This window comes from Brassica oleracea, chromosome C2, assembly GCF_000695525.1.
Source record: "Brassica oleracea var. oleracea cultivar TO1000 chromosome C2, BOL, whole genome shotgun sequence".
NCBI classification, from domain to species: domain Eukaryota; kingdom Viridiplantae; phylum Streptophyta; class Magnoliopsida; order Brassicales; family Brassicaceae; genus Brassica; species Brassica oleracea.
Window position 1 is genome coordinate 16974483 of NC_027749.1, and position 14942 is coordinate 16989424.

General features: G+C 35.9%; 1 protein-coding gene across 1 annotated transcript; it reads left to right on the top strand.

The window, feature by feature from the left end:
• Positions 1–11779: 11779 nt before the first annotated feature.
• On the top strand, positions 11780–13323 carry LOC106326228 (probable WRKY transcription factor 9). Its single transcript, XM_013764251.1, has 5 exons — positions 11780–12023; positions 12099–12233; positions 12334–12546; positions 12639–12752; positions 12968–13323. The coding sequence occupies exons 1-5, from the start codon at positions 11832–11834 to the stop codon at positions 13244–13246; spliced, it is 933 nt and encodes a 310-aa protein (XP_013619705.1). The 5' UTR covers positions 11780–11831; the 3' UTR covers positions 13247–13323.
• Positions 13324–14942: the final 1619 nt, after the last annotated feature.

A 14942-nucleotide genomic window follows, 5' to 3' on the forward strand; every position in this document is an offset into this window, starting at 1 on the left:
AGATGTAATAAGTTGCGCCTAATAGAGGAATCGATGAGTATTTGAGATGTAGGGTTCCTCCGTTTAGGAACTGTATATAAGGAGGATTTTCATAGGTGTTACGATTAGGATCCATTAATGAAGAACTGATTCATGGAAATACAAAGAGTCATGCCGTGTTTCAGAGATGAGTCTGAATCGATGATAGCAACCCTAGTTTCCATTGAAGAAATAGCTTTTGGACCAAAGAGGTCAACTGGGCCATTCTTTTACGAAGTCCATTTCATGTATCACAAAACACTTATTACCAATTCCATTTGACATAAAACGCTGCCCGTCAACACACAAAATCGTCGTTTTAAAACAAAATCAAGGTGGGACCTACAAAGTGTACACGTGGACCCTTTCTGGAGAGAGCAAAAACTGATCTATTATAATATAGATTCTTTAACATACAAGAAGCATTTTTATAGTTTACTGTTTATACATTGTCACTGTGAACAGGATACTGGAAATATTTTTTTACAAAATCATAAGAATTCCACCATGCAATTCTCTATTGTGTATGTTACATTTTCTCTAACTTGTATAGATTAAGATTACATGTTAGTCTACAAGTTGTATTTCTAAATGTATACAAACACATTGCTAACGGTTATTTACATATCTAGGCTTATTAAACCAGTTGGTTAAGAGTGATGTGTATGGTTAATTTATCTGTAGTAACTAATGTATAAATCGGTCGGCAAGAGGAACTAATAACATATACACAGTAAAATCTCTATAAATTAATAAGGGCTTTTTGCAAAAGTGACTCAAAACTTGGAGTCAAACAGAAAACTAACATTTTCTTTTGACTCCTTTTTTTTTTGAGATTTTAACCCCACACCTGCATTTTATCTACGAAAATGCCATTAACATTTTTTTTTTTTCGAAAATGGCTTCTTTACTGTCTCAACCTCATCTTCTTCAAGTATTTACAATATTGCCACTGCAATGAATAGTGGCAACAACCTTGTACGAACTGTTTGGAGCTTTTAATGCCCTTTAATGCACGTAAATCTCTTTACACTCTCTCTGTTTCAATTGTTATGAACTAAAAACAACATTTCTTTCACTTTCTCTCTATATTCATCCAAAAAACTCAAGCTTTTGACAGAGCCATATTTCTTTCGTTTTGACTTACGGTTGCTTTCGTTTGAGGTTCTGGGTGGTTGGAGAAGACCCTGTGTGCAAACGAAGTCATCTCACCTAGTTTAAGGTACGAATTTGAATTTTTTTTCAAGATCTGTTCGCGTAGAAGACTTACTAGTAAGTCATCTGTATGTAGAAGACTTACTGATGAGTCTTCTGGTCAAACGGACGACATAAATTAAGTCGTCCAGCTTTGTTTGTTAAAAAAAAACACTCCAGACGACTTATATATACGTCGTCTACGAGAAACGGGCTAGTTTTGCATTTGACCGAATCGTGTCAGATCTTTGACTATTTCTGGACGACTTATAATTCAGTCGTCTCTGGGAAAGTTAAAATTTCAATATTTTATGAAAACTTGACGACTTACGTGTAAGTCGTCCTAGGTTAGTTTTGTAATTGAAAAATAAAACTTCATAATTTAACTTTAACCAGACGACTTAATATAAAGTCGTCCCTCCAGAAGACTTAATTTAAAGTCGTCCGGGGAAAGCAAAGTCGTCCAGAATTTTTCCCAATTTTCTGGTCAAACCTTGCTTATCCCGGACGACCTTAAATTAAGTCGTTTAGCTGGACGACTTTATATTAAGTCGTCTGGTTAAAGTTAAATTATGAAGTTTTATTTTTCAATTACAAAACTAACCTAGGACGACTTACACGTAAGTCGTCAAGTTTTCATAAAATATTGAAATTTTAACTTTCCCAGAGACGACTGAATTATAAGTCGTCCAGAAATAGTCAAAGATCTGACACGATTCGGTCAAATGCAAAACTAGCCCGTTTCTCATAGACGACGTATATATAAGTCGTCTGAAGTGTTTTTTTTTAACAAACAAAGCTGGACGACTTAATTTAAGTCGTCCGTTTGACCAGAAGACTCATCAGTAAGTCTTCTACATACAGATGACTTACTAGTAAGTCTTCTACGCGAACAGATCTTGAAAAAAAATTCAAATTCGTACCTTAAACTAGGTGAGATGACTTCGTTTGCACACAAGGTCTTCTCCAACCACCCAGAACCTCAAACGAAAGCAACCGTAAGTAAAAACGAAAGAAATATGGCTCTGTCAACCATAGCCCATATTTTGAATCAAAAGCTTGAGTTTTTTGGATGAATATAGAGAGAAAGTGAAAGAAATGTTGTTTTTAGTTCATAACAATTGAAACAGAGAGAGTGTAAAGAGATTTACGTGCATTAAAGGGCAATAAAAGCTCCAAACAGTTCGTACAAGGTTGTTGCCACTATTCATTGCAGTGGCAATATTGTAAATACTTGAAAAAGATGAGGTTGAGACAGTAAAGAAGCTATTATAAGTCGTCTAATAAGTCGTCCAGATGGAAGACTTTCCAGACGACTTAATTAAGTCGTCCGATAAGTCGTCCAGCTGGGAAGACTTTCCAGACGCCTTATTATAAGTCGTCTAATAAGTCGTCCAGATGGAAGACTTTCCAGACGACTTAATTAAGTCGTCCGATAAGTCGTCCAGCTGGGAAGACTTTCCAGACGCCTTATTATAAGTCGTCTAATAAGTCGTCCAGATGGAAGACTTTCCAGACGACTTAATTAAGTCGTCCGATAAGTCGTCCAGCTGGGAAGACTTTCCAGACGCCTTATTATAAGTCGTCTAATAAGTCGTCCAGATGGAAGACTTTCCAGACGACTTAATTAAGTCGTCCGATAAGTCGTCCAGCTGGGAAGACTTTCCAGACGCCTTATTATAAGTCGTCTAATAAGTCGTCCAGATGGAAGACTTTCCAGACGACTTAATTAAGTCGTCCGATAAGTCGTCCAGCTGGGAAGACTTTCCAGACGCCTTATTATAAGTCGTCTAATAAGTCGTCCAGATGGAAGACTTTCCAGACGACTTAATTAAGTCGTCCGATAAGTCGTCCAGCTGGGAAGACTTTCCAGACGCCTTATTATAAGTCGTCTAATAAGTCGTCCAGATGGAAGACTTTCCAGACGACTTAATTAAGTCGTCCGATAAGTCGTCCAGCTGGGAAGACTTTCCAGACGCCTTATTATAAGTCGTCTAATAAGTCGTCCAGATGGAAGACTTTCCAGACGACTTAATTAAGTCGTCCGATAAGTCGTCCAGCTGGGAAGACTTTCCAGACGCCTTATTATAAGTCGTCTAATAAGTCGTCCAGATGGAAGACTTTCCAGACGACTTAATTAAGTCGTCCGATAAGTCGTCCAGCTGGGAAGACTTTCCAGACGCCTTATTATAAGTCGTCTAATAAGTCGTCCAGATGGAAGACTTTCCAGACGACTTATAATAAGTCGTCTGCGCAGTCTTTTGGATTGAAGTAAATACCTGACTCAAGATAGCAGCTTTCATTGATCTGCGGCCTCTGCTGCCCTCGTAAGCCAGTATCGGTGGAGACGGACTGTCTGCTCTGGGACCACCAATACTAGCACCCAATTCCGGCATAGCTGTGTACGTCTAGACCTGAAGAACTTGTATAAACCCATCCACGGTGTAACAGCCAGCAATTTCTTTGTTCCACAAAGAGTCCATCAGCACCTTAAACGCGACTCTCCCCCATGGATAATTCTCAAACCGTTCTAAATCCATCACTAGCCTTGCCAGAGTAGATCGTGTAGCGGTTGAAAACTTTCTCCCTTCAATGAATCCAGTGAAGATGGAGAGGTACGCGAGCCGCTTGCGATCTTCCCTGGACCAATCCCCGCATCTCTTCAGTGCTGCTATTATCTGATCAGTAGTTGGCCCAGCTTCCAGATGAACTCCCAGCATCCCCCAGAAAGAAACCATCTCTGGGGTAACGTCACATTTTGGTGTCTCAAGGTCCTCGATGTACTCGCAGTTTAGACCAGTGAGGTTTTCAAACTCTAACAGTGAAAACCTCAAAGGTTCTGGACCAACGAGAGACCACATCTCATACTTCTTCTTAATGTCCAGCTTGAAACTGAGCATGTAGTGAACCAGCCTTGAAGCCCAACCAAATCCCTGCTCCTTGAACTTGATGAAAACTCCCAAACTCGACTCCTTGAGCTCTTCAAATTCGTCATCAGTAAGAGCTTTCCTAAGAGCAGTATGCAACTTGCTGTTATCCGTATGATACGAAATGCTATTGTGGGCTTCTGGTTCTTCCCCTGATGTGTATAACCTACGGGGGAGTTCTGGAATATCCATCCTTTTTGTCTGCAAAATAATCAAAGACAACAATATAAGTCCAGACGACTTAGTAGACGACTTAAATTACTTACAAGTCTTCCAGTCGCAGAAGGAGTTGGAGTACTCGTCATTGCGGTTATAGATCTGAAAAAATAAACGTGAAACGGTGAGAATGAGTAAATTGATAGAGACAACGTTTTATGTTCATCTTTTCCTCGAGATTGATGACTTAGCGGCGTTAGGGTTTACAGAGAAACGGCGCTAAGGTTTACAGAGAAGAAGCGGCGGCGCTAGGGTTTAGAAGAAGCGGCGGCGCTAGTGTTTAGAACGTTGGTGACCACGGTGGCGAGGGCGACGGTTTGTTCGGAAATAGTGGAATCGGCGGCGCTAGGGTTTAGAGGAATCGGCGCGGCTAGGGTTAGAAGAAGCTGCGGCGACAACGGTGAGAATGAAGTGAGATAGATAGCCGATGTTGAGAACGATGGTTTGTTCGGAAATCGTGGGAATTCGAAATCGCCTTTGAGAGGGAGAACTGTTAGGGTTTCTGAATTTCGCGAAAAATGAAACAAAAAAAATAAAAATCACCTTATATATTGGGTAAATAATCCGGTTAGCTTTAAAATTACATTGGTAAACTTTAAGGTTTGGTCCGGTTTAGACGACTTATTCTGGCTGATAATGTACAACAGACGACTTAATATTTAGTCGTCTGTTTTCAGACGACAAAATATTAAGTCGTCCTAGACCCTAAAATGAACCCCTAAACTAAAATGACTAGATTAACTAACTAACCACGTTATAAAATCAAATTATACTTAAATAGTGTTTACTATACACAGAAATGAACACGCATAAGTAATTTTAAAAATTTTCAAAAACGGTTTTAATGCTTTCCAAAATCTAACCCTAAGAATACATACAATACTACAACATATGTTGATGAAACATAAACTAAAGAATATCATGACTCACTACTTTCACTCATCTATGCTGAAAACAATTGAAATTTGTTATATCTTAATTTATACCTCCTAAGACATATGTTAATTACATAATTCCCATTTTTCACTTATCAAAATATTTTTTACAAAATTTTTAAATTATGTTTAAGACTAACTGTCCAGACGACTTTCAGTTAAGTCGTCTGGACGACTTATTTTCAAGTCGTCTAAACAGACGACTTGCGAGGGGTAGAAACGTAAAAAAAATTCCGTTTTTTTGTTTGGTCACAAGGGGATAGTTGTAATTTCAATAGCCTTTTAGGTTACTTTTGCCTTTGACCCAAGTTGGGGTATTGTTTTGGGTTTGACTCCAAGTTTTGAGTCACACTTGGCAATTCTCCCAATTAATAATGTTGGAACTTTGAAATTTTATTAATTTATAGAGATATTAATTTACAAAAGTTTCCTTATTAAAATTTTTTATTTAATATATATTTATTCTAAGATAAAAATATATATTTGATTTTAGTATATAGGCATTAATTGTTAATTTTTTAAATTTGACATTTATATTAATTTTATTATAATATTTGGTGTATATGATATATATTGTATAGAACTTAAATGTGGTTTTAGATATAATATTACTAAATCTCTTAAAAAATATATTAAATGTTAAGAAAATATAAAGATAATTCAATTGTGAATATAAAACAAACAATATAACAATAGGTTTTTATTTAAAATATGTATACATATAAATTATTAATTTATAATTTTAATGGGACAATATATTTATATAGAATTTTCTAAAAAAATATTATCTTATTATTTTATCAATTTGTGGCAAATTTTGAACCGGCCCAAGTTGGGACCGGTGAAATTTAAATTTATAGAGATTATTAATTTATCGAGTATTAATTTATAGAGATTCCATCGTAGGTGTGTTTATAAAAAGGAGATAAGCATTAGTTATTGTAAGGGTACATTTTTAGTAATACATTAAATCTAATTCTTTGCTAAGTGGAACTTTCTTTAAATGACTCAAAGTTGATTTATCTTGTGATTCAACATAATAACTTTTAAAAGTGTAGATATACTATTCGTCCGTATTATTTGGACATCAATTTAAATCAAAGTTTGCTATATATTATGACTTAGGGGTGGGCGTTCGGGTTCGGGTTCGGGTCGGGTATTTCGGATTTTCGGGTATTTCTGTATAGAGGTGTAGAACCCGTTCGGATATTTATGTACTTCAGGTCGGGTTCGGATATTTTTAGTTTGGTTCGGTTATTTCAAATCGGGTTCGCTTATTTAGATTTTGAAATAAAAATTTAAAATTTTCATTTCTCAAATTTCTTGCATTTAAAAATATAACTTTCACTTAACTAATTTTTTTTAAAATAGATTGAATGGTTAATAGATTTGAACATAACATTTTGAAACTAAAAAAACATTAATTTGGTTATTGTTTTTAAATTTTGGATGTAACTTTTTGTTAATTCTTGAAATAAAAAATTTGACATGCATTATAAGTGAGTAGCAAATTATTTTCTCTGTAATTCTATGTATATCATATAAACTTAAAGTATGTGTAGTATCAATATAAATATTTTATATAAAATTAGAGATATAAACTAGAAATATATGGTTAATTATACATATGTTCGGTTATCTTCGGATATCCATTCGGGTTCGGATATTACCCGTTCGGGTTCGGATATACAATCTCTCATAATTCAATACCCGTTCGGATATTCTCCTACTTCGGTTCGGATTTCGGTTCGGGTTTTTCGGATCGGGTTTGGATGCGGCTTCAAATACCGGGTAAAGTGCCCACACCTATTATGACTTAAGTATTGCATTTTTTTACTATAAATTGGAAAATAATGATTTTAAAAAAATGTTGATTTAAAAAAAAAAAATAGCTGAGACGTCTCTATATATTCATATATAAGGATAAAAAACTTTGTTAGCCCTCTCATACCTAATACATTGCACTCATCTAAATCTTATTACTAAAACATATCTTTGCATTGTAATGGCATCTTTCAACTAGGGCAATTGCGTTTTGCCTCTTCTTTCTTTTGCATGTTCTCCCGAGTCTCTCTCTCGACGGCGATATCGGGCATCTTCAGTTACGGTCCTCAAATCATCCTGATTACTACACGGCTCGGCAATTTCGACGGCGAAAGGCTCCGTCGACCCTGCTCTGCTATCTCACCGAAAGCGGCGCCGCCTATTTCAATCGAAAATGTATTTCTTCCTCAATCCCTACAATATATGTCATTCTCTGATTTCCTTTTAAATTATGGTCGTATAAGTTCCCATTGATAATGTCGTTCTCTAATTTCCTTTTAAATTATGTCTTTTAAGTTATGAATATTGTAGTTCTTGTTTTAATGATGCAAAAAGTCTATGTTTCCTGGTTGCTTAAGTCAAGCACCTTGTCGTATTAATATATGTGCATTACGCTACACCCAGCCTTCTTGATTAATGATGCAAAAAATCTATGTACTTACGTTTTTATTATTCTCAGGTAACACAAGCAATGGGACTGGATATAGCTACACACAGCCTTCTGAATCGGAGGACTACGGTTTAAGAGACTCAGCAGACAGTGGCTACAGCCTAACCGAAGCTGAGTTTGAAGCTGATATACTGCTGGACCAAGCTGAGATTGAAGCCTCGCGGGTTCAGTACCCTCCGCAGCCTGAGGTCGAGTTCGGTATATCAGCTTCATGCTGTATTAACTGCGCATGATTTTGTTGTAATATGTACCCTCATGCTGTATTAACTGCGCATGATTTTGTTGTATTATGTATGTAATGTATGGATCAGAACAATGTCCAATGTTTTGTATTGTAATATGTTATGAGTTATGTGTGTGCATGTTTGGTAATAACAACACCAAACAAACTATCCAATTGGTAACATATATAGATCCAAAAACGGTATAACGTGATGCTCATAAACAAGTGACTTCTTTGAATCAAAAACCAAAACCAGTCCACAACAAAACAATCAAGAAGGTGTCTATCAACGATTAAAGAATCTAATCTCTACTAAAATCGATTAGCAAAAAGGACACTCATTACCTAAAAGAAGCTGTGCACACTGTCCACAACAAAACAATCAAGAATCACAAGCTGCATTTATAAATTGAAAGATATTTCAATAAGGTTCACATGTGGTTGTTTGTTTGTTTACACAACTACACAATCAAATATCACAAGATGGATACATCCAAATAACAAAGCTTCACGGGAGTTTCACAACCTCCAATTCTCAAGCTATAAATATTGCATCTTCTTCCCATTATCATTCACAACTCTCCATTCTTCAAAATAATTTCTCTTTTTTTTTTCCATTTCTATGGCATCTTCTTCCCATTATCATTACCACCAAGATGATGATGAGTTTGAACTTGATACCCCATTTGAAGAATTTTTTAACACCTATGCCCCTATTTCAGAACCAAAAGAGAGAAAAAAATGTATTTTTATAGAGAGAAACCGGGAAGAAGGCCACAACCAGCTTTGGAATGATTATTTTATCGAGAATCCAACATACTCTCGCAGTTTATTCCGGCGACGGTTTCGAATGAACAAATCTTTGTTCCTGAAAATTGTGCATCGTCTCTCCACCGAAATACCGTATTTTCAACCATCAGAAGATGCAACCGGACGGTCAAGTCTTTCACCTCTACAAAAATGTACTGCAGCAATTCGTCAATTGGCATACGGTGGTGCGGCTGATACAGTAGACGAATATGTCCGTCTTGCTGAATCAACAGCTCGAAAATGTTTGCACAATTTTACCGCCGGAATAATCACCTTTTTTGGCGATGAATACCTATGACGTCCCACACCGGAGGATCTGGAAAGACTACTACATATCGGAGACGAACGTGGATTTCCGGGGATGATTAGAAGCATCGACTGTATACATTGGGAGTGGAAGAATTGCCTCACCGCTTGGAAAGGAATGTATTCACGAGGAACCGGAAAACCAACAATTGTGTTGGAGGCAGTGGCTTCTTATGACCTATGGATATGGCACGCGTTTTTTGGAGCTCCAGGTACTATGAACTATCTTAATATTTTTGATCGATCACCCGTTTTTGATGACATTATTATCGGAATAGCGCCATAACTAAACTTTTATGTTAATGGTAATCCGTACCATTTGGCATATTATCTCACGGATGGTATATATCCGAAATAGGCGACTTTTATTCAATCTATCCGACTACCACAAGATGAGAAACATTCATTATTTGCTAAAACCCAAGAATCAGTTCGAAAAGATGTTGAGCGTGCCTTCGGAGTCCTGCAAGCTGGATTTGCCGTTGTCAGAAATCCGTCTAAGTTATGAGACAAAGAGAAAATAGGAAATATTATAAGAGCATATATCATACTCCATAATATGATTGTCGAAGATGAACGGTCATCATTCACTCAGTATTACAAATTTGAGTTTCAAGAAAGAGAAGAAGTGGATACATTTTCCGTCAACATGCCTTCGAATCTCGGCAGTACAATGGATCGTCGAACGAGCCTTCAGAATAGACAAGCCCATGAACAATTAAAAAATGATCTGATTGAAAATATATGGGCTAAATTTGGACATTTTCCAAATAACATATAATTTATAAGTTTCTATGATTTGAATAAGTTGTGTGTAAATATTTAGCTGATAAATCTAGAGTTACCTATTTTCGATAAAGCATGAGGGTATTTTCGTCCGTACAGTGTCAAAAAATTACTCTTTTTTTGGGTTATCCTATGGACATTTAGCTAATTTGGACTTTAATTTGGTATATTCCACACATTCGTTCTATAAAATAATAAAAACTGAAAGTCTTCTAGTTGACTATTTTAAGATCCGATCTCAAGGAAAACTATCTTGTTCTGGATTTTTTCGTACGAATTTATTAATTGCAAATCTCAATTTCACGTTGGGAAAAAAGCAATAATGATGTCATGTCACATATAGAATGGATGAGATTAACGCACTAACTAAATTAAATAGCTTTAATTATTTAGCAGAGGGACATGCATAATACTATAATCCGAAGTTCTCGATCGCCATGAAATTATGCACCTACACGTACGTACAAAGCTTAAAAAGAAACCAACAAGCCCCGCTTCTTATATCTCATACATATTAATATACTATTTCCAGTTCAAACCAACATCAACTGTATATAATACACAACAGATTGGTGACTTTGGTTTATGCTACACTACACATGTCTGCTAGATAGGTCGGTTTGGAGCATATAGAAAAATAAAATATCGGCATATGTTTTCTAAAATTTTATGGGGTAATGTATTTTTTTTTTTTTTTGTTAAAAGGTTTTTCTTATGGGGTAATGTATATAAAAACATAAATCCATAAACTGTTAAAATAAAAACATAAATCCATAAACTGTTAAAAAAAATATTTTTTATTTTAATATAAATTGTCTGTAGCGCATAAAATTTCAGAATTGGCTTTTTGATTAAGTAGTGAGATCTAGAAACAACAGATAAGAAGACTTTGCAACGTCTTTTAACATCCATCATAGTAACTGACTTTTCCTAAGAAGTTGCACGAAGATCGTAATTAATATTCTCACTACCCTAGCATGAGGGCTACGCGCGAATACAATTCCATAACACCAAACAAATTTGACTTCAAGAAAATATCCTCACCGGTCACCATCCTAGAATGTATGAAGTTGAAAATTTCAAGATTCGAGAGGAAAATTGAAGACAATAGACTCATTATTTAGTAATCCAGTTCGTTATATATCTTTGGAAGCTTTGATTTGAGGCCTCTGATGTTGTATTGAGGGAAAAAAAAATATACTCTTCTGGTACGTTTTGAACTATGCATTTAGTTTTTTTTTTTTATCAACTCTATTCACTTTCTGATCGGTCCCGGAATGAACACACTTACTATTTTGAACTATGCATTTTAAGTCCTAAGGCCATGTTTATTGGAGGTTCTTAGGATGATGTTCTTACCGTAATATAAGAACCGTCTCTTAACTTTAACTAATTAAGAGACGATTCTTAGTTTTTCTTAGTTAAAGCTAAGAAACGTTCTTATATTACGGTAAGAACCTCACCCTAAGAACTCCGGTAAACATGCCCTAATGCATTTAGTTTAAAACACATCATTTACAAGTTGAAAAGATATACACACATCGATGGTCTTCTGTATTTCACATGGTAGCATACACGTGACGGGAAATTTCCTGGACCCTAATGCCCAAATATTGATATTATAACAAACTATTTTATAATGTTAAAGAAAAACTCCATCGAATGTATCCATGATTCCATTGGTAACTCCGGTTTAATAACTTTTAAAGGCCAAACAAGTGCTTTATTAGTTAAGAAGGATTCGTTTTGTCTTAACGATAAACTGATTATTTAAAGAAAGTCAAAGCTAGCTTTAGATGCGTACGAGAGTGAATAATACAAATAGTAAACGAAGTTCTGATCAGCAAAATGGAATTTGACTTTAGCAGTTCAAACTTCAAAGTTTTAAAACAAATACAGAGGTCTGAATTTCATCTCTATTAATGGGCATGGATCTTTCTCTCAAGCCCGAGAAAGAGAAAGATGAAGAAAGATCTACACACATCTGTGAGAGGGAAGACGAAGAAAAAGAAGATGCTAGTGAAGATAAAGATGAAAAAATGGTGAAAGAAGACGAAATTGAAGATTCTTGTTTACGTTCAAAAACCCGAGAAGAAGAAAAAGAATGCGAAGAGGTACTTACGATACGTCTAAATATACATCAGAACATTTTGTGTGATAATATGTTAACATCTATGGATGGAGATCAGCTCTTGCAGATGCAGATCGAAATGGAACATGTGAAAGAAGAGAATACGAGGTTGAGGAAGCTTGTAGAGCAAACCCTCCAAGATTATCGCCAGCTCGAGATGAAATTCCCGGTAATCGATCAAACCAACAAGATGGTGAGAGAATCTTGTCTTTTCATACACATTAATTTCACAAGTAGTGTGATAATTAACACTTAAACATTTATATATAACTTGATGTCTCTTTTTAACTTAGGATCTTGAAACGTTCCTTGGAGCACAAGCCAAGGATCGGAAAAGAGGAGTGGAAAGATATGATTCCTTGAATTTGGTAGACGGAGAATTAGGGCTTTCACTTTCTTTGCAGAAAAAGCAGAAACAAGATAAATACTCACAACGTGTCGTAACGTCTTCTCCGGGGAATAGAAAAGCCAGGGTATCTGTGAGAGCCAGATGTGACACACCAACGGTGAGTTTCATTATATATATCTGATCTAAGACTCAATTTGGAGAAATGTAAGATAAAACTATATAAAATTTTATGTATATGTATATGTGTAGATGAATGATGGATGCCAATGGAGAAAGTACGGTCAAAAAACGGCGAAAGGGAATCCATGTCCAAGAGCTTATTACCGATGCACCGTGGCTCCAGGATGTCCCGTTAGGAAACAGGTAAGCTCTCTGCGAGAAGTTCAAATATGTACTACATAACCAAATTTATGATTTTATTTACAAAAATAACAGAAATTTTAGTATTTTATTTACTAGATTTGAAAATGCATGTGATGCCACTAGTATAAATCACTAAACTACATGTCATGATTTTATTTTATGTCTATATATAGTTTTTGTCGTTAGTTATTAAAGAGTTGTAAGCATTTGTGAAGGTGCAAAGGTGTTTAGAAGACATGTCGATATTGATAACAACCTACGAAGGGAAACATAACCATCCACTTCCGGTAGGAGCAACAGCAATGGCTTCCACTGCCTCTGCTTCTCCATTCTTGCTACTGGATTCTAGCGACAACCTCTCTCATCCTTCCTATTTGCAACAAAATGGCAGCAACAATCAATCATTAAGAAGCTTGATCAACTTTGATGATTCTTCATTTAGAGGAGGTGACCATGTTTCTTCTTCCCAAAACCGACTAAACTGGATGATGTAGATTCTCAACATCTATCATCACTTTCTTTTGTAAGTGAAGTCAACATCATGTATTCCTGTATTTTCTTGGGTCTTATTTTTAAAACATTTATGTCTCGCATATTCAAAACTGAGGTTGAAGATGGTTTAGTTTGATGTTCATCTTTTTATAAAAAAAGTAAGGCTATATAAAGTTAAATAACATTGTTACAAAAAGTACAACACGCCAAGGGATGAAAAGATTACAGATACGAATCGCGACACGTCCGTGATAGAATCATTTGATACACATCGCTTAGAATTCTCCAAGAACATATAACTAAAGTTGATCAATCTCTAGACCTTGTCAAGAGGGTTTGGAGCCAGGACCGAGACTACTCCTTTGTTTATATAATAGCATTGTTCAATCTTTGATGTTACGAAAGAATCAGTACATTTCTACAAACTTGGCAACTTGTGATGAGAAAAATATATAGCAAGCTGAAGCTATCTTCTTCTTTTGTTATTCCTCAAGATTTTCATTAAGACAATGAACAGGTAATAAGGGAAACCAGATGATTTCCTCAGTCACCCTGATTCCCTGAAGGCTCTTGCTTGATATGGAAACCGCTATTTTGCATTGTGGTGGGTATATGGTTCTGTTTCCTGACCAGAACGTGTCAAATTGTTTTGTTTACTTAATTACATCAGGATGTTTGTTTCTTCCTATCCTCGTATTAGTGGGTAAGAAGAAACAAGGTATTGACAAATGATATGAAAGAGATAAGAGGCTGGACTTGAGAAATAAGGCTGGACTTGAGAAACTTTTCAGGAACATAGTGGAGCCGGTGAATTTAAACTCACAAGAAGCACCTAACAGTTGTAGAGCAAGGAGACAAGTTGTGTGAATTATTTATACTATTAGTCACATGATCTACTTAAGGATGGAAGAAGACAAGGAAGGCTCGAAGACCGTTGAGGACTTGTCACTATCCATCGATCAGATTTCCATTCTTTATTCTTTTCTTAGTTTATGAGTTTCATATTTTATTTATTGTTGTACCAAGGCATTTTGCCTTTAAATCTCTATAACATGTTGCACATTATGGTTAAGGAAAAAAATCCTTCTTTACTCTATCTCTCTTACTCTTGATTTCTATTATCACTCTCTCTCTTGTTCTTCACTTTATTCTTCATTAACTTTCATGGTATCAGAGCTTTAAGCTCCTGATTACCTCAATTACTTCAACAAGCTTACTCTATTTCTCTCTGTCTCTTGATTCTCTGGTTTTTTATTTCACAAATTTCTCTACAGATTTCTTTTATCCAGTGGATAATAAATCTGAGTTCTTGAGTGTTCTTGAGTATTTTCTTCAAATTTCTTGGTTGTGCTCACTCTGTTCTGCCTCTAATCTTATTTTATTGAGAGAAATGGAGCAGTACAGAGCAATTCACCTTCCAGTCACACTCAAGGGACCAGGAAACTATATTACTTGGTCTAGGATGGCCAGGACAGCCCTTGGAGGTAGAGGTCTTTGGGAGCATGTCTCTTCAAGTTCAGCTCCAAAGCAAATCACCCAAGGAGAAGATGGCAAGGAGGTTGTAGTGGTAGATGAAGGCAAATGGGTTCAGAAAGATCTCATGGTGCTGTCTACCTTGCAAAGCTCTCTTGATGGTCCTCTTATGGACTCTTACTCACAATGTACCACCACAAAACAGTTGTGGGATACTTTGCACAA

Bases quoted from the DNA above. Each gene is read 5' to 3' on its own strand.
- LOC106326228 (XM_013764251.1), top strand. From the start codon at position 11,832: ATGGGCATGGATCTTTCTCTCAAGCCCGAGAAAGAGAAAGATGAAGAA. The intron at 12,234-12,333 runs GTGAGAGAATCT...TTTTTAACTTAG, and splicing joins TCGATCAAACCAACAAGATG to GATCTTGAAACGTTCCTTGG. The intron at 12,753-12,967 runs GTAAGCTCTCTG...GCATTTGTGAAG, and splicing joins GATGTCCCGTTAGGAAACAG to GTGCAAAGGTGTTTAGAAGA.